This window comes from Eubalaena glacialis, chromosome 5 (assembly GCF_028564815.1).
Source record: "Eubalaena glacialis isolate mEubGla1 chromosome 5, mEubGla1.1.hap2.+ XY, whole genome shotgun sequence".
Classification (NCBI taxonomy): Eukaryota; Metazoa; Chordata; class Mammalia; order Artiodactyla; family Balaenidae; genus Eubalaena; species Eubalaena glacialis.
In genome coordinates, this window is record NC_083720.1 from 112,672,575 (window position 1) to 112,692,477 (window position 19,903).

A 19,903-nucleotide genomic window follows, 5' to 3' on the forward strand; every position below is an offset into this window, starting at 1 on the left:
GGACATTATTTGTGAGCATCATTCTTGCTGTTGCATGTAGCAATAGTTCATTCATTCTCATTGATTTATATTATTCTTTTATGTGAATTTACAATAATTTTTAATCTGTTTTGTAATTGATGGAATACATTTTAGGCTATGACACATAGCATTTCTATTAACTGTGTTATACATGTAATTTATTGAAAAAATATAGGCATTTATATTGGGTATATATTTAGGAATGGAATTGCTATGTCATAAGAAAATCAAACAACTTTTCAAAATGGTTGTACCAGTTTATACTCACACCAATTTCAGTTGTTGTACATCCTCCCCAACATTTGGTATTTAATGTCTTTTTACTTATAACAGTTCTGTACCTGAGAAGTAGCATATCACATTAGAGTTTTACTTTGCGTTTCTTCGATGACTGATGAATTGAGAACTTTTTCAAATATTTATTGGCTATTTGTATAACTTGTTTTGTGAAGTGTCTAATTCTTTACCCATTTTCTATTGTACTATTGGCTTCTCTTTGTTATTGATTTGTATGAATTCTTTACACTTTTGGAATGGAAGCCCTTTGTTGGATATATTTATGCATCTATCTTGTCCAGTTCTGTGGCTTGCCTTTTCACTCCCTTAGTGGAGTCTTTTGAGGAACAGAAATTCTTAATTCTGATTAAACTCAGTTTATCCATTTGTTTCCCTTTACAGCTAATACTTTTTCTGTCCTTTTAAGAAGTATTTGTTTACCTTGGGGACATGAAGGTGTTCTCTTGTTTTTTCTTCCAAAAATTTTATTGCTTTACTTTTCACACTTATTATTTCAATCTAGTGGGAGGAACATTTATTTTTTCACAATATGGATATTCAGTTGACTCAGCACCATTTACTGAAATGATCACTCTTCCCTCACTGTGATGTAGTGTCACCTTTGTCATGAATCACATGACTGTATATGTGTGTGTCTATTTCTGGACACCCTATTTCTGACCTCTTTGTCTACCTTTGTACTAACTGCATATTCTCTTAATTACTTTAGCTTTATAATAGGTCATGATATCATGTATTTGTTTAGCTTTGTCCTTCATTTTCAAGATTGCCTTTGTTGTTCCTGACCATTTACATTTCCAAGTACATTTTAGAAACAGCTTATTCAACTTTTATTACATTACAGCAAAGGCAGTCTTCTCTATGCACTGTTCTACACATTTTTTTCACTTAGTCTATTTTGGAGACTTTCCTTATTTCTTTTTTTATCTGCCTACTACTTACTTGTGTAGATTGGTACTGCTAATGCCTTTCTGGTCTAATCTTTCTCTTTTGAAATTAGTGGGAGAAGCTACCTACTTAAGACATGAATTGATGGGAAAAGAGTCTAAATATATTTATTACAAGTAATCATGTAGAAACTAACATGAAAATAAAGTCATTTAACTCAATAAAATTACCATGATTTTTTTGGTTAGATTTAACAACCCCTCTCTATGTGGTTTCAGGAATTTTTGCTTCAATGTAAGAAAAGAAGTAGGAAACAAAAGCAAGAGTAAACAGAGGAGTTTAGGTTAACTTAAGTCTATGTGATTATTTAAAACTCAATATATGCATACACAAACATTTACCCAAGCCTTCAGAAATATATTCTTAATAGACTTTGAGACAATTGTAAAAGGAGTCCATAACCAGTTTAAATCCAATACTGCAGTAGTTGAACATCTGTTTCTAATTAGTCGGTTTCTTTGGATGATTTTATAAAAGTATATGTAGAAATTATCTTAATAGAAATAAGATCAATTTATGCCAGAAATTTTTACTGCCAAAAAGTAGTGCATTAATTAGGAGCATTGGCAGTGGAATGAAAAATCAACCTAGATATTTAATTTAAACCTCCTTATTTCTTTCTGTTTCCATATTGAACCTACTCTACACACTTACTCTATGAAGAATACCTTCTTTCCCTCTCAGCTCTCCAGTCTCTATTGCAAATTCAAATTTATCTTTAACCACACCATCCCTCCATAAAGCTTTCCCAGATTGAACAAAGGAGATGCTTTTTTTCTCCAGTTAAAAGGTATTTTATTTTCAGGATAACTGAGAAAGTGTTTACAGACAGTGTAGCAGCTTTTGCTACTTTTTAGAAATCAAAGAAGAGACAATCTTCAGGTTCATGATTGCTATGGTCTGAATGTTTGTGTCCCCCTCAGATTCATATGTTGAAATCCTAAAGCCCAAGGTGATAATATTAGGAGGTGAGGCCTTAGGAAGGTGATTAGGTCATGAAGGTGGAGCCCTCAGGAATGGAATGAGTGCCCTTATGAAAGAAGTCTCAGAGAGCTCCTTAACCTCTTCTGCTATCTGAGGACACATCAAGAAGTTGTGGCCTTCACCAGAACCCAGCCATACTGGCACCCTGATCACATACTTCTAGCCTCCAGAACTGTAAGAAACAAATTTCTGTTGTTTATAAGCCATCCCGCTATGGTATTTTGTTATAGACGATGATGTGCATGAATATTCTGTACAGTGTTTGTATGTTTAGAATATTCTTCTGTAAAAACTCCTTGTTTTGTAGATAGAAAACTCTCCAACAAAGTACAACATATTCCAGTTTTGTTAGAATAGAAACATCCTTCCTGTGGGTACTTCATATTCAAGGTCTCATCCTCCTGTTGAGGTGATATCCTAAGCCCAGCTCTGTTAGAGATGGGAACTGGTCTGCACCCTTCCTGGTTTTAATATAGATTTTATTATTATTCAGATATGAGTAAGGAGACAACTGCCATTGAAAAAACAGTTTGTTATACTCACAGATCCCAAGAAGAAGAGCATGCCACATTCTGGGAGGGAGTGTACATGGTGTGTGCTCAACGGGAAGCACTGGGTCAGTCAGGAGGCAGAGGGGGAGAGGGAAACTTTGGGTAGGGGCCTTTATTGTGGTTTCCAAGGGAAGGAATGGGAGAGGCAGAATAAGCAGGCTTAAGACTGGCTAGATAGAATAGTTTCAGTGGCCTGGGGCATAAAGGCTGTCTCTAGTTATCTGGTACCTGGCTGTGGGGTGATTAGGGCAGGTGAATAGTGGCCCAGAGTGTGAGAGCCAATAAAGGAGGTGGTTGGGAGTGTTGGTTTACATTGGAAAAGCATTCTCGCTTGACCCTCTGCCAGTCCCTCCAGGACAAGCAAGGCCCTGGATGTCAAAGCATCAGGATACAGAAAAGGAAGATGCAGCCAATGCACTGCCCTGGTGCAGAGTCTTTCCAGAGAGGATGGCAAAGGGCTGACCTGAACCCTGGTACGCATCAGACTATACAAAAGAAAATCTTTGCAGCCACCTTGTTTCACTCCAATTTCTTGGAAATAACACTCAGTCGTATGCAGGGAATTCACTACTCAGTTTAATTTCTGGCCCAGAGTAGCATCTTAAATCATCAAAGAAAGTTTGGGTCATGGTATGGGCTACTCTCAGCACTTCCTTCTCCTTTGTGTCAGGCCCCGGCGTCCCAAGAAAACTTCACTCAGTACTGCTCAGTCCTGGGCAGAGTCCACATACTGTTGGTCAGGCGCCACCAATGTGCTCCTCCTCTTCACCCTCCTTCCCACTTTCCTCTTTGGTCATCACCTTCCTCATCTTTATCTCTTTCTTCTGAGTCTTTTAACTCATCTCCATCATTCTCCAAGTTTACCTCCCACAGATGCTCTTCGTTTTTGGATCCATCTCACCAAAGTCTTCCATTCTTCCATCTTGTAGAAATCAAGGCAGTACAAGTCATTGGGGATGAACTGGAAGTCACCTGCTTCAAACAAGCCCCATAAACGTAGAGCAGCCTGTGCTTTTGGACCAGTATGATTTTGGAATGAGGACTTGGCTCCATCAGAGGCCACTGGCTTTGTCTGAACCCTCTTCCTCCTTCCTGTCGCCTGTGGTGGAGGGCTCTTGTTCAATGGTGATCATGGTCCCATATTCAGCATCCGCCACTTTAACCCCCTCCAGGGGCTCCTGGTTGCCGGTTTTCCCACATCCCTGCTTGTTACCACCTTTGGGTTTCACTTTTTTTTTGGTCTCACTTACGTTTTCTCTTCTCTGACCCAGCTGTCATAGAAGTACAGTTAATCAAAATCATTGCCCTTCAGGCTCTCTTCCCATTCCTCATCACAGACACCCCCAAGGAGCAGTGTCTGATGATCCAGAACCACACCTGCCTAAACACCAGCTCTTGGAGTGAGCTCTATTCCCCAACGGGTACTCTGAGTCCACACCCATTTTCCTTTTCTTCCTTCCTCAGACTTTAGTTGGAGTTTATTTGAATGCAGGGTGTGTTTGTCTGCCTTTGTTGAACTTTTCCAGTAGCCTCCACAGATGAATATGGTCCCCTGGGGAGTGACGGATCTTTGGCAGCCCAGCCTGGGTGTGGCCCCGTCCCTCATGGTGACAGCTTACTCCATGTGAATGTTCCCAGGTTAAAGGCATACTTGTCATTGTCCTGGATGTAATCCCTTGTACTGTTGTTGAAACTACCAAGAAGAATTAGCTGTGTCTTCCAGGCTACCGTCTGATACCTGCTTTAACCTAAAGGACCTCTTGATGATTTGACTTGCTCCCAGGTCTTGGGTGCCAAATGCAGGACCCAAAGATTTGTGTAGTGATAGGATCAATTCATCTTTCTCAGAATGAGCAGAGAATGACACATTCAACATTGGTGAGTGGGGGATCACAGTGTTTCTATTGTCTGAGTCTTTTTAGCATCTAGCATTTAGAAATGGGCTATCAGAACCTCAGGGTCTCCTCCTTCCCCAGCACTTGGACAACTTCTTCTCCATACTGGCGGCTGTCTTCTCCTTCTTGCCCATCATGAGGGTTCCTGGTGGCGGGGGCCCCAGAAGGAAGCTGCACACTCAGCCAGCCTGGAGGAAGGTCCTCTTGGGGGCAGACCTGGCGATGTATTTTTAAAGATAAATTTTAGAACAGCCCCAAACCATAGGGTTTTAACAGCTTCCTAATCTTCACCTTGTTCGGACCTGAAACTGCCTCCAGTGTCCCTAGTGTTTGCGTCAGAATGTATGAGAGCAAGCAACTTGTGTGTGTGTGTGTGTGTGTGTGTGTGTGTGTGTGTGTGATCCAGTGTGCAGGGTTTATTTTGCTATCAGCGTAATCTTTGTAAATTCCTTCTGTGATGAACTGTGCATTTCTACAGGGTGAAGTCTTCATCTGTCATCATTACTCTATGCAATGTCTACTCACAACACATGTTCCTAATCAAAAAGGTTGGTAAAGATGAAGATATCAAGGTTGATAACGACTTGGTAGGCTGTCCCCTAGAAGCAATCTAGATCCAGTCTGAAAAATTAATGAACTCAGGCAAGATATTTTAGGTCCAAGATGTTGGATTCTAGGTCATAATGAATTGAATTAAAACAATGAACTGCACCTTGACAAAGGCCTTTAACTGTACAGAATTACCTTGACAATCTATGGTTTTTCCTCTGATCCTTTCTGTTTCTAATATATGTCCTGAAAGCTCTTTGGAAGAAAATTGCTGAGAACGCATTTGCTGCTGGTTGCTAAGAGATATTTATCTATCAATAGAAGAATTCTTATTAAAATACCTAGATGTTCTGGGCTTCTTCTCTATTTATCCTTGTGATGACTGTCAAGATTTTTAAAACTCAATCACTTCTATTCTACCTGTATTATTTCTGATATAGTCTATTTTTGCTACTGCAATTGCTGCTATTTACCTCATACATAGAAGTCATGAGGATGCTATAAAATTACCTGATGAAAATAAATAATTGGATTACACTGCAAGTCAAGTGATTTTTCACAATAATTGAATTATTCCATGCTTATATCTAACTCCTATTTCCTTTTACTATTCATTTTCTGTAAATGAATGTTTCTTTTTTGGTGTGTGTGTTTATTAACATTCTATCTCTATTTTTTGTGACATCCTGAACTCTGTAGCTGAAATATGTGTCTGAGATAAAGCTATTTCAACTCTTATCTCACCACTCTAGGCTTAGGGGAGGGTTGTTTCAGACTAGCAATATAGAAAGTAGATTGACATCATTATATATATTCATGATAAATGTTGGCTATTGAAGTTATGCTGCAGAGTTTGTGTATAATGCAAATAAATCTCAGGAAGCAAGCTTGCTAAGTAAAAGGGCAGACTAATTTTTTCCTTTTCCCCCCAGCTTTTTTTTTTAAACATCTTTATTGAAGTATAATTGCTTTACAATGGTGTGTTAGTTTCTGCTTTATAACAAAGTGAATTAGTTATACATATACATATGTTCCCATATCTCTTCCCTCTTGCATCTCCCTCCCTCCCACCCTCCCTATCCCACCCCTCTAGGTGGTCACAAAGCACCGAGCTGATCTCCCTGTGCTATGCGGCTGCTTCCCACTAGCTATCTATTTTACATTTGGTAGTGTATATATGTCCATGACACTCTCTCACCCTGTCACATCTCACCCTTCCCCCTCCCCATATCCTCAAGTCCATTCTCTAGTAGGTCTGTGTCTTTATTCCCGTCTTGCCACTAGGTTCTTCATGACCTTTTTTTTTTTTTTCGCTTAGATTCCATATATATGTGTTAGCATACTGTATTTCTTTTTCTCTTTCTGACCTACTTCACTCTGTATGACAGACTCTAACTCCATCCACCTCATTATAAATACCTCCATTTCATTTCTTTTTATGGCTGAGTAATATTCCATTGTATATATGTGCCACATCTTCTTTATCCATTCATCCGATGATGGAGAAAACCATAATTCAGAAAGAGTCATGTACCAAAATATTCATTGCAGCTCCCCCCAGCTTTATTGAGGTGTAATTAATAAATTAAAATTGTATATATTTAAAGTGTACAGCATGTTGTTTTGATTATATGTACATATAGTGAAATGATTACCACAATTAAGATAATTAACATATCCATCATCAAACATAGTGAGTGGTGAGAACACTTAAGATCTACTCTAAGCAAAATTCAAGTATACAGTACAGTATTATTAACTATAATCATCATGCTGTACATTAGGTCTCCAGAACTTATTTACTCTACATAACTGAAACTTAGGGCACTCTCATTTTAATTTTAATAGATTATGTTATCTCATTTTCCAAAAAGAATTCAAGTGCTTATTCTTATATTTCATTGATCACAACCCTGCTACCCCAGTTTCAGGAATAAACCATTGCCCAGTTGTCCACATTTTCTAGCTAAATTGTCTTAACCATATCTCGAAATGCTTGTCTGCCATTCTTTAATACACTACCAGGATTAATTCCCAGATGTCTTAAATGCCATTTTGCCTCATTCTTACCTCTAGAAGTTTAAGCCTCCCAGCCACCCATCATCTGTATTCTCATCCCCATCCTGCTCTGTTCATCCTTTAATTTGGACCAATCTCCTACCCACCCTCCCATACTCTTCTACCATGCCCTCTGGAACTCCTGGTCCATCATTTAGCAAAGTCTCTTGCACACTCAGCCTGGTGTCTGACTGCTTCTTCATCTTCTTGCCCTGATCAAAACAGGCTTCCCCTGAGGATACCGATTCCTCTTTGCTCTCTCGCGCAGCAGTCCATATTCTGCTAATCACAAGCCGGGAGCGAGGTGCTGAGGTCGGTGCCCTCCTGTTGCCCACTGCAGTATCCAAATCATTTTACTCCTTTCTCCAGAACCAATTCCTTTTGAAGTTCATATTGTCTGACCACACCATGGACACTCTTTGTTGCTGCTGTCATATTCTAAACCTTGTTGTCACCAAGGACCTTTACATCTTACTCAGTCTTCCTCTCCATTACTGTTCCCTCCTGGAAACTTCACTGTCCATTTTTCGGACCACCCAACACCCTGAGCCTCTCAATTCCTTGTCTTTCTGGTTTCCAACCTCTGAAATCTTGACTTCCAGCATGCTGTATTCTGATAAGCATTCTCATCTTTCTCTCCACTTACATAGCACCTCCACTCCCATAGAGTGATCTCCTGTTAAGACCACTAGTTTATTGACCCGTCTTTAAAGTCATTCAGCTGCAAACTCCCTTTAGTTCCATTGTTCCACAGAACTTTCCAGATAAAATCCCAGCCCTATCTAAACCCGACTCTGCCTTTTCTGTACTTGCCTAAGCAGCTGAATGTGCCTGGAGAAAAATAACATACCTGCTTGAGAGAGAAGTCCTTATCTTCCTGCCAGCTATTGGCTCACATCCTTTGCCCTCTTTCCTGTTAGTAGAGTAGAGATGTCCCTGTTTGCATTGAAAGCAAATCCCTCTGCTGTTCAGGCTCCCCCCATTCCAGCCTTCTTAAGGATCTCACTTCTGTAATGATTTTGTCAGATTAGATTGAATATCTCCCGTAAGCCTACAGGACATAATGCTAGTGTCCTGGAGAGGGGGAAGGGTAAGCTGGGATGAAGTGAGAGAGTGGCATGGACATATGTACACTACTAAATGTAAAATAGATAGCTAGTGGGAAGCAGCTGCATAGCACAGGGAGATCAGCTCGGTGTTTTATGTCCACCTAGAGTGGTGGGATAGGGAGGGTGGGAGGGAGACGCAAGAGGGAGGAGATATGGGGATATATGTATATGTATAGATGATTCACTTTGTTATACAGCAGAAACTAACACACCATTGTAAAGCAATTATACTCCAATAAAGATGTTAAAAGAAAATAATAGCAGTGTCCATCTTTTGAAAAAAAGCCTCCTTTTGATTTCAGGTACCTTTTGAGAAAACCATTTTCTTCCTCTTCTATCTTTCACAGCAAATCTACTTAAAATAGTTGTCTCTGTTTCCTCAGTTTTCAGTCTTTCTTTGATCCATTCTTCCCATCCCACCTCTCTAGTAAAACTGCTTTTAGGAACATGATTTACATTGTGACATCCTGGGGTTCTTTCTTTTTTTTCATTTTATTCGGCTTCTCAAGGAACTTGAAATTGTTCTTTGGACACTGTTTCTCTTGGCTTTGGTGACACCACGGTTCATTGATTTTTTTCTTCCTTAACAAACTGGACCCTCAGTTCCCTTCACCTTTGCTCGTTGAATTATGAACTATAGACTTGAATGCATTGGCAAAGGAAAGCACAGCCCAGAAAAAGCTAAGAGACATGAAGGATAGATATTAATATTCTATTAAGGAGTCCCAGAGGCAAAAACAGAGAGCATGGGGAGTAGACAATGGCCAAAATAGACAAAACAGCAGGTATTTTTCCATATCCATTGTTGGTCCTAGACAACCCTCCTGCCTTCAATATCGTATGCTTTCAAGTCTGGTGATTTCCCCAAACACTCCTAACTTTCACAGCACTTCTTGAGAGGATTGGGATTCAGGTAGATTGGTTAAGAGTCTCTTACCATAATTTTAAAACCTAAATGATTAAAATTATATCAAAGTGAACCACAACTTGTTTGTGGAAAGAGAAAGGATAAGACAAAGTTAAGAAATATTCATATACAGAATTTATGAGGTGTATTAGTTACCTACTGCTGTGTAACAAATTATTTCTACATTTAGCAGCTTAAAATAATATGCATTTAATATCTCATGCAGTTTTAAGGGCCAGGAACCTGGAAGCAGCCTACTGGGTGGTTCTGGTCAGGGTCTCTCAGAGGTTGCATGATCAGGACAGTCTTGAGGAGCTGGACAGAAGTTCAGTTTCAGAGGATTGGGAGGTGAACACTTGATGGAATGGAGAAAGTGAGCTTAGATTAACTTTCACCACACTGTGCTCTGTGGGATACTTGCCTCCTGAGATGCTCCTTCCACTGAGGGTTCTGTGGTAAATAAGAGTGGAGAACAGCTCAGAACTCACCCCACCCGATAGAAATGTGCCTCGGGAAGGTTCTGTGACAAGTCCTGAGGCCGAGAACCCATTTGACTTGGTTAATCCACCATTTCCTGTTTGACTAAGGAACCTCTTTACTTGTTTATTTTTATGATGCACCTTTTTTTGCTACCTCAGGTATCTTTTTCTAAAACTTAGATTTGATCATGTCCCTTCATTCATGAAAGCAATAGTGTCCCAAGTAGGGGTTTAGGAGGAAAATATTACAACTTAGAATTTCATCCTTTTAAAACTTTTGTGGTATTTTTAATATATGTAATATTTAGCATAGTAAATGAATATATAATTTATTAGTAAATATATAGGTATTCAGGGTGTACACACCACACTTTTTACTGAGAGAGTCTACAGGTGTGCAGAATAAAGTCTATCCTCCTTAGCATTTAGATCAAGCTCCATGAATCTGACCATCAAGGCTTTTCTTTAGATTTTTCCCACCCTCTACTTCTCCCTCCAAGCCATGCCAGTGTGCTTACCCCTCCTACAACATGACAGAGACTTTTAAAAAAATATCTTTATATTTTCTAGGATGTTATTTTTACCTGAAACATCTGTTTCTTAAATCTTATTTTTTTCAATTTTTAAGAATGTATTTGAGCAAAAATTGATTCAAATGAGGCCGCATTCAACCAGAAGTAGTTAGGAGTGCTCCATGGACAGGAGCAGGGGAAGGATTTTTACAAAGAAGATACAGAAGCAAAGCAAGGAAATGATTGGATTGGCTGTAGCTGAAGCACTCAGAGTCTAGTTTTTAGTTTTTAGTTTTGTTATCTACCTATAAACGGGACTGGATCCCGAATTCTTCTAGTTTCCTCAAATATCTGGCTATGACTCTCCAAACCGCATTTCCAATTTTCTCCCACTCTTCTGATTTGGAATCACTAAAACAAAGACTGCCTTAGAACCTCACTGGGAGGGACCATACCGGGTCCTCCTCAGTCCCCAGATGGCAGCCATGCTTCAGGGTCCACATCTCCCGATTAAAAAGGGCTCCTCCAGACTCAGACCTGCACACCCGCTGGAGCTCTAAAAGCTTATTTGTTTGTGAGGACTCATCTCAAGGATCCCTTCAGCCCTGAGGCTTCCCTCCATTCAGTGCTCACAGCACATCTGCATCTGAGTAATAAAGATCCACAATCTTTTATGTGTAGTCCTGAAAGCTCTCAAGATGGAGAGTTTTGAAAACTCATTTGGTGAGAAATCTGACTTGAACCGACATGAGACTATTCATGTTTTTTTGTTGTTGTTGTTGTTGTTTTAATCCCTCTAAATGTGTCTATTCATCCATTTTGCTGCAGAATATAAGTGCTTGATTATGGGCTGCCACTCCAGACCTCATTAGGTATAGACACTATATTTCTTTTATAAAACTTTAAAAATTCAGGATTCCAAGACAAATCTATCTGGTCCCAAGTATTTAGGATAAGGAGCCTGTAAAATCTTATAATTGATGGTGATTAGCCATAATAAATGTTTTCATACATATTATATCACTGCTTCCAACAACAGGCCTGCAAGGTGAACAGGTGGCTCGCTTTACAGAAGACGCAGCTCAGCCTCGGGCTCCCTGACGTTCTTGAGCCTGTTGTCCCAGAGGCCGGCAGGACCAGATGTCAGATCCAGATCTCCTGGCTCCAGATTGTCCCACTGTGCCACAAACTCCGTTGTATAGTGTTTGTCTCATAAATGTTAAGTCCTTTGTAAGCAGGACTTAACTCTTAGATGGAATCCATGGTTGGCATTGCCCGTAGCATAGTCTTTAAACAAGTCCTTCGTGAAAGGTAGAATTTATACCATAGCAATACTTTAAAGGTCTAATTTAAAAGAAGTCACAGGGGCTTTGGGGACAGATTAATCTCTGTTCCAGTTGCAGATCTGCTATTTATAGTCTCACTTACTTTGGACAAGTCACATAGGCTCTCTGTGCTTTGGTTTTCTAGTTGTAAAAATGGGGGAAACCATAAAAATCTTTAGAAAGGGAGATTATAACAATCGAAGGTGAAAATACACGTGAAGCGCACTTAACATTCATTCACAAATGGTTATTATAAGAGGAAAGTGCCCTCATTGATACATTTAACAGATAAAAATTGGATTCATAAAAAAGGAAGACTGAATCTATGTATAATACTGTTCCTGCAAAAAGATTCACTAATCTGTGACAACAAGCTCTTCACTTTGTCCATTTAACATTTTGCTTGTTCTTGGTGACATGGCCTGATTGAGGATCTTCATGGATAGCCCAGGAATGAACACCTTTGTTCTTAAAGGTCTTAAGGTGGAGTGATCTTCATTTCTTCACATGTTCCCCACTCTCTCATTTCTTCTCTTACCTGCTTTCTCAGCCCCCCCACCCCAAACCTAAATGACTTCTTGAACTTGAGGAGAAATTTAAAAGAAAGAGGAAAGTAAGGATAAAAGGAAAGCAAAACTGAGAAGGAATCTGGTTTGGAGAATCAGCAGGCACAGCCTTTCCCGTCTGCTAGGAGTCAGCTTGCAGCCCCCTCGCTCCACTCCACCTGAGGACCCACAGGTTACTTAGCTTTGCGGAAGACACAGCACCAGTCTGCATTTTAAGGATACAGACTGGATGGAACTGCCACTGTTTTTATTTTTACTGTGTTAATTTAAAACTGGCATAGACCTGGCACTTTATTCAGCTTAGAACATGGAAAATCACACTGTTTTTTAGTCTTTCTCAATTCTGTTTTAGTCCCCAGTGTCTGGGGTACATGGGCCCTCAGCACATGAGAGGCATTTCTGGATTCATGGTTAACTTCATCCCAAACAATATGAAATGATGCTCTCTCTCTTGCCCTTCATCACCCTCAGCTCACGCTCCCTCCAGAGCCCACAGCAGCGTGCTCCCTTTGTCCTGTGCCAAACCTTCTTCTTCACTGCCTTTGGTTTTCTTCTTTGCTCAGTGTGTCCTGCCACAGTTGGTGTGGGGGTGGGGGATGTGGGGAGACAGAGAGAGAGAGAGGGAGGGAGGATAAGTGAGTGAGAAAACTCAGGCTTTGTGACTTACCAAGGATTTTTGTCCAAGATGAAATTATCAAAGTGTACCAGATAGAAATAGAATATCATGCTTTAAGTAGGAACATACGCTTTACTTTAGAAAAGTAAAAATTGCAGAGGATTATCTTCTTCTATTGTGCTCTCTCTCCTGCTCCTTATTTTTAGATGGAGGAAACACACACAAAAAGCCAGAATGGGATCCACTTCTCACTGTTTTATACACTATATTTCTTATCTAATTCATGGAAAATTAAGAATCCCAAAACAAATCTGACCCCAAGTCTGTAGGAAAAGTACCTTCACTGCTACCTTCTGCTCTGGACTTGATGATTCTTCTGGCTTCCTAGCTGGTCTCCCTCCTTCCAACCTTGCTGCCCTTCAGGGGCAAATCAAGCTACTCCTCTGCTCAAAGCCCTCAAATGGGTCAGAGCCTGGTCCTCTCAGAGGCCCAAAGAGCCCTCTGTGAACTGCCCCTGCCCCTTTGATATCACCCTACTGGTTTCCTTGCTGTTCCCTGAACAGGCCTGGGATGTACTGCACTCCTGTCTCAGGGCCTTTGCACTTGCTCTTTCCTCTGTTATGCTTTTCCTCCAAATAACTGAAGTCTAGCTCCCTCATATGGGTCAATCTTTTCTTGCATCCCCCTCCAATACTCCGTTACCCTTTCTCCTTAGCAGTTAAAGATTATCTGGGGGGTGAAAGTGATTTTTTTTTTTACTCTTTGGACATCCGGGAAACTTTCCTTGAATATCTTTGGCATCTACTCTGAAATTACTGCCTCTTAGGAGCTTTAAGTGGTAATCTCATTCCTATTTAAGAATCAGCATTGGAGTATAGATACCATGAACTCATAGCTCAAGGTTAAAAGTAAAATGAATATATATTTAAAATGAATATATATATATATATTTGTTGTTTCAAAAGTCTATTCTAGGATCCTTCTCAGTTATTCTGCATCCCAGTGTTAGGTGAGACCCATTTGTAACCACTTCTCATCCATCCAACAGGGTGGACTCAGTGCCCAAGCTTTTGTTCGTGTGGAACTGGAGGATGTGAATGATAATGAACCCGTGTTTAACCCGTCAACCTATGTGACAAGCATTAGTGGCCAGACCCAGCCAGGCACTGAGATCATCAATGTTCTTGCCTCAGACAGAGATTCTGGGATGTATGGAACAGTGGCTTATGAGCTTGTCCTCGGAGACCTGTCATTCCTTTTCACCATCGACTCCACCACAGGTATGTGAGCTTGGAATCAACAGCTTCTGCATAAGAGCCAGAAAATTAGCTGAAGTGGTTTTTCCTTGGCAGGGGTGTTGCAAGACTCACTTCACCTTCCATAAGGCAGCAAGCCATGCTGAAAAGAGCCGGGCTTTGTAGGCTAGGACTGGATCTGATTCCCAGCTTTGCCTCCTCTTGGTCTTATGACCTTCATTGGCCTCAGTCTCCTTACCTTAGAAGTAGTGCTAATAATCCCTATGTTGCAAAGTTTTTGTGAGGATTAAAGGCAGTAAATTATGAAAGATGCTGGCTAGTGGTATTTATTTTGCAAATATGTCCCCCCCATTTGTATGATCATCTAAGGATGACTTGCATCATTTCAACATACAAATACACCCCACTAGTGTAAAGAGCATTGTACGGACGTCCAAAGAAATCCCTTTCTGGTACTAGGTCTGGCATTCCCTTAATCTCTTTGGGTCTTAGTTTCCTTGTTTTTGAAATGATACCTAAAGCTCCTTTTAGTTCTCTAATGTGGTCATTGTGTATCTGCCAAAAAAGTCCAATGGGCAAACAATCTTTCAGAAATAATCAATATTTAAGAGGTTACTTTCTCTTCCTATTAGTTTGTTGTTAACAAAAACAAGTTTGAAATATTTGGTTACAATATTTGGTATTTTATAACCAACATTTGGTTATAAAATTTCAAGTGTATAATATTACATTATAATCCTATGGAGATATTACAGATATTTTGTCCAAAAATGAGGCTGCAAAGAAAAAGAAAAAAAATTTTTTTTTCTTTTGCTTTTTTACTTTTACAAAATATTTTATTTTATTTATTGTAGTAAGAACATTTAACCTGAGATCTACCCTTTGACACATATTTCAGTGTACAGTACATTATCGGTGACAAGAGGTACAATGTTGTACAGCAGATCTAGGGTTTATTATTCATCTTGCTTAACTGAAACTTTATGCTCATTGATTAACAACTTGCCATTTCTCCCTCCTCGCTGGCCCCTGGCAACCAGCTTTCAACTCTTGGATCTTATGAACTTGCCTATTTTAGATCTTTCATATGAGTGAAATATGTAGTATCTGTCCTTCTGTGGCCAGCTTATTTAACTTAACATCATGTCCTCCAGGTTCATCCATATTGTCCTCTGTTGCAGAAAGTCCTTCTTTTTTTCAAGGCTGAATAATATTCCATTGTAGGTATATGCCACATCTTTTTTATACATCCATCTGTTGATAGACATTTAGGTTATTTCCGCAACCTGGTAATTGTGAATAGTGCTTCATTGAGCATGGGAGTGCAGAGATCTCCTCAATATTATATTTCTTCTTAAAACACCTGCTCTGCGCATGGTTGGAACGTGTTTCTGTTGTGATGATGATGATGTCAGGTGCTACACTAGGCAGTTTCTGTACATTGTCTCATTGGATCTGTACAACATCCTTTGCAACGACCACATTCATTAGCAACAAACAATAATTGACAAGGGGAATCTGATCTACCGAGTTAGTTTGCCCTCTCAACGAGCCCCATTAGGTAAAGAGTCATTGCTTCTTGCCTGGTAAGTGTACTTCGCCTGGCATGTATGACTGGCCGGGGGATTAGTTGTTTACAATGGCAGTCTTTATAAGGCAAAACTTTCCTTGCTCAAAATAATCCACTGATGTGGCCCTTTTAACATTTCAAAGATCAGAAGAAAATACTTTTTTAGGAAATTAGTCTACTTATCTTGGCTTTTTCAAAATTCATGTAAACTGAGGACCTTAGCTATTTAAATGGTCAGGCCCTCCAGGGCACTAGCATTGCCAAAAATATATAGGTCAGCCCGTAATCAGGGCACAGGATCTAAAAGCATTTAGCAGATTGTTTTTAAAAGACATCAACACACTCATCCTCAAGTTTTCCCTGGATGATCTTGAAGAATGAGCTATACTGTATTGTGTTTTTAGGAGATATTTCTGTTGTTGTGCTGGCTTCAGTCAGCCACAGGCTTCCATTTGTGGCACGGGAATTAGACAAATGCCATTGTTAATCAGGGAGAACACTTTAAGTAGGTTATTATCTAGGGAAGTATCATGGTAGTTTTTTAAAGCAAAGCCCAACTTTGTAATGGAAGTAACCTTGGGTTATTATTGTTGGCAATTTCGATGTTGCTGCATTTAGGGTGAAAACATTCTCATTCTTACAGTGCTGAGAATGTGGTTACACCTAATCACAACTCATGAGAAAGTCATAAGAGCTGGTAATGCTTTACTTTAACCTTTAGAAGAGAATGAAACAGTATCATGATAAACTATGGGAAAAAGTTGCCTAGTGAACAAGTAGTCTCCAATTTGAACAGTTGAGTTGTTCATCTGTTGGTTGACTACAACTATGGACACATTTCCTGTTTTGTACCTAATAGTTAGGCCTCTAGGCCATGCCATAAAAGTCAGTTTAACTGTTGATGTTCTCAAAGAATAGAACAAGGAGCTGTATTGAAATATGGTTTTCCTCTTCTGGATCTGTGTCTTTGTTGAACCTATAAAAGGCTGGACTTTCTTGCTTTCACTATAAAGGCCTGTCTCTACAGAGCCTGCCAGTGTAAACATAGTCTCAAGAAATTGCCTCTGTCAATAAATATATGTGGAATAAATGAATAAATGACCTTTAGAAATAATTGGAAAGTGATTTAAATCCTTATTACATCCTCTTAAGAAATTGCAAAACAGTATCATTGATAACACAGAGCAAACCTTCATTTAAAATCCTCTTTCCCCATTGCAGCATGGCGGGGACACTAGGGCCTACCCGCACTTTCTCCAGAATTCTCCCAAATTCCCTCTCCAGTGTAACTGTGCCAGCTCTTTTCTAGGTATACAAACTAAATACACACACACACACACACACACACATGCATATAGTTGTACATAGTTATATAGTAGAGGAGAAATTGAGAATTGATAGCCAATTTATACATTGTCCCTTCTTGAAATACTCTAAAATTCTCTCTTAGAGACATTCATTCATTTTCTCATTGGTTCCTTCGTGCTTTCATTTTGAGGCTTCCTATATCAGACATGTATTTTATAAGCTTACATACTTTGTGTTATAGCCTCAAGTGTTCATGAAGATGAGATTTTCCATTGATCTGTTTGTGCCACAAACAAGACTCGTGCATTAAAAATAGAGCTCTTGGACTTACTGTGTTCATCTGGGAAGAAAAATGTTTTAGAGAAAACTGGAGGGTGTGTGGCGATGTCCTAGTTGTTTTCTCTTGTGGGTTTATCTTCCTGGTCTGTTTCTGGCTTTCTAAGTGTGTTGCTGGTTCAAAGAACATTTTTATATAATGGGTTTCGGCACTAGGAGAGAGAGATTGACTTAAGCCTTCATTTCTGTTATTCTCAGTTAGTGGGTTCTTTTGATGTGGGCACGAGGCAGACCACAGTGTTTTGAGTTTTAAAAGGAGGAAACACAAGAAGCTTATTTATTAATAGCTCTTTTTCATGTATTTTTAATCCCATTTTCTGAACTACAGGTTGATTTTTTTTTACATTGTCTGAAGTAGTCTCTTTAGTAAATAAAAGGAGCAATTTCTGTCTTTTGTGTTGTCTTATTTATTTAGTAATTTTACTCTGCAACAAACATTACTTCTAATTCAGATTATTTTAAGGTGACAGGTTTCACGCATTTGTGTGGGTCATTTATTATTGCCCAGTTACCTCTTTTGCTAGGGCTACCTGTGGTTAAATTTTTGTGATTTATCTCATGTTAATGACACACAGAAAAGTCAAAAGTTCTGAAAAGAAAGGCAGAAAATGGAAGCAAGTTCATTGTTTCCACAGATATGAACCAAGCAGTGTTCTCGGTGTTTGGGATACATCAGTGTATAAGACAGACAAAAATTCCTGCTCGCTCTCATATATCTGACAACAGACATTACGTTGCCTCGCCTATTGCCTGTTCTGGGTTTAGTTGTGGTGCACATAAAAGCCAGGTTTAATACCATGGAAAAACAAGGAATTAAAAGGGCAACTGAGTGAGTTAAACCAGCTCTGCCTCTGTGTTTAGTTGTAATCTCTTGTTTGTGCAGAGTGTGTGGATTTTAACAGGGATTGTAAGTAATGTAGCACAAAGTCTGTTTTTATCTCAAGGGCAGATTCTTTTCTAATGTTAGTTTTACACTCAGTATTCATACCTTGTAATGATTCTCATAATTCTTCATGATTGTCACTTTCCTACATTCAGAGCATTCTGATATATAGTTAACAAATTAATACCACACCTTATTTCATAAGGGATGTGAGCTTGCTCATGCCTCCAAAAAATGACTTTCTTTCATTTGCAAGACAGAGACTAAAATTAATCATGAGCACCTAATCAGTGTATGTCACTTCCATGGGAAACAAAAGCATGTTAGAGAGTTTTCTCATTAGTTTTTCCAGTATAAGATCACAGACTCTTGGAGATGGAAGAGACATTACAGATCAGCTCCCTCATTTATTGGAGGAAGAAATTGAGGCAGAAAGGGATTTAGTGACTTCCCTAAAGGTACACAGTTGGTAAATGGCATAATTGGACTTGAACCCCATCTTAGACCTGTGATCTTTCCCTATACTGTTCCATCTCAGACAATACTTTTTGACATCTTTTCCATATATTGCCTATTTGAGCCTTACATCAACGTATGATATAAGCAAGGCAGATGTTTTTATGCCCATCGTAAATTAAGAGACTGAAAACCCTAAGAGATTTACTGATTTGCTCAAGGAGTTAGTAGTACTCCTGACACTTTTACTTCTCGAACTTCCATTTCAAAGCTCTTTCCATGGGACTTCCCTGGTGGTGCAGTGGTTAAGAATCTGCCTGCCAATGCAGGGGACACAGGTTTGAGCCCTGGTCAGGGAAGATCCCACATGCCGAGGAGTGACTAAGCCCGTTTGCCACAACTACTGAGCCCACGTGCCACAACTACTGAGCCCACGTGCCGCAACTACTGAAGCCCGTGTGCCTAGAGCCCATGCTCCACAACAAGAGAAGCCACCGTGATGAGAAGAAGCCTGTGCACTGCAAAAAAGAGTAGCCCCCTCTTGCTGCAACTAGAGAAAGCCCATGCGCAGCAACAAAGACCCAACACAGCCAAAAATAAATAATAAATAAATAAATAAATGTATACAAAAAAATACTCTTCCCATGATTATGGTTTAAAAAAAAAAAAAAAACTGAAGACAAAGCTAAGATAAATGTAAGTTCCATTGATTCAACTAAATAAGATAGAAATGATCTCTCATTGCGACTTCCTATATAAGCCTATTTGAGATAATAATTATCTGTTGATTTATTTACTCTTTTCAGTTGAATAAATAGAATTCAGTAGAATCTTCCAAAATAGGTACATTTTTCTTAAGAACTGTTTTAGTTGTCAGTATGAGATAGACAAATTCAAAATATTCATCCTACTCCTTTCAGCCAATGCAGCTTAGTTACCCAGATTTGTGTGGAAAATAAAGGGTACAATGTCATCTATTTGGTGAATAAGCTTCTATATTCTCACAAAAGGAATATAGGCAGGACACCATAAATATCAATAATCAATAAGAAATTGATATTGATATCCCATAGTTTTTGGTCTGTCTCTGTTTTTGAGAAAATTACAGACTCCATGTTTGGTGAAGGTCATGATTTTGTGCTTATTTTTGTTCTTTTTTAAAAAAAAATTTTTTTTGGTTGTGTTGGGGCTTTGTTGCTGTGCTCGGGCTTTCTCTAGTTGCAGCAAGCGTGGGCTACTCTTCATTGTGGTGCGCGGGATTCTCATTGCGGTGGCTT

The 19,903-nt window shown here is 39.3% G+C and overlaps 1 protein-coding gene across 1 annotated transcript in view; it reads left to right on the forward strand.

The window, feature by feature from the left end:
* The window catches only part of DCHS2 (dachsous cadherin-related 2), a 305,470-nt gene that overhangs the window by 149,148 nt on the left and 136,419 nt on the right, over window positions 1-19,903 (forward strand). The window contains exon 3 of the mRNA XM_061191590.1: window positions 13,866-14,097. Within this exon, the coding sequence (XP_061047573.1) occupies window positions 13,866-14,097 (232 nt within the window). The remainder of the gene's footprint in view (window positions 1-13,865; window positions 14,098-19,903) is intronic.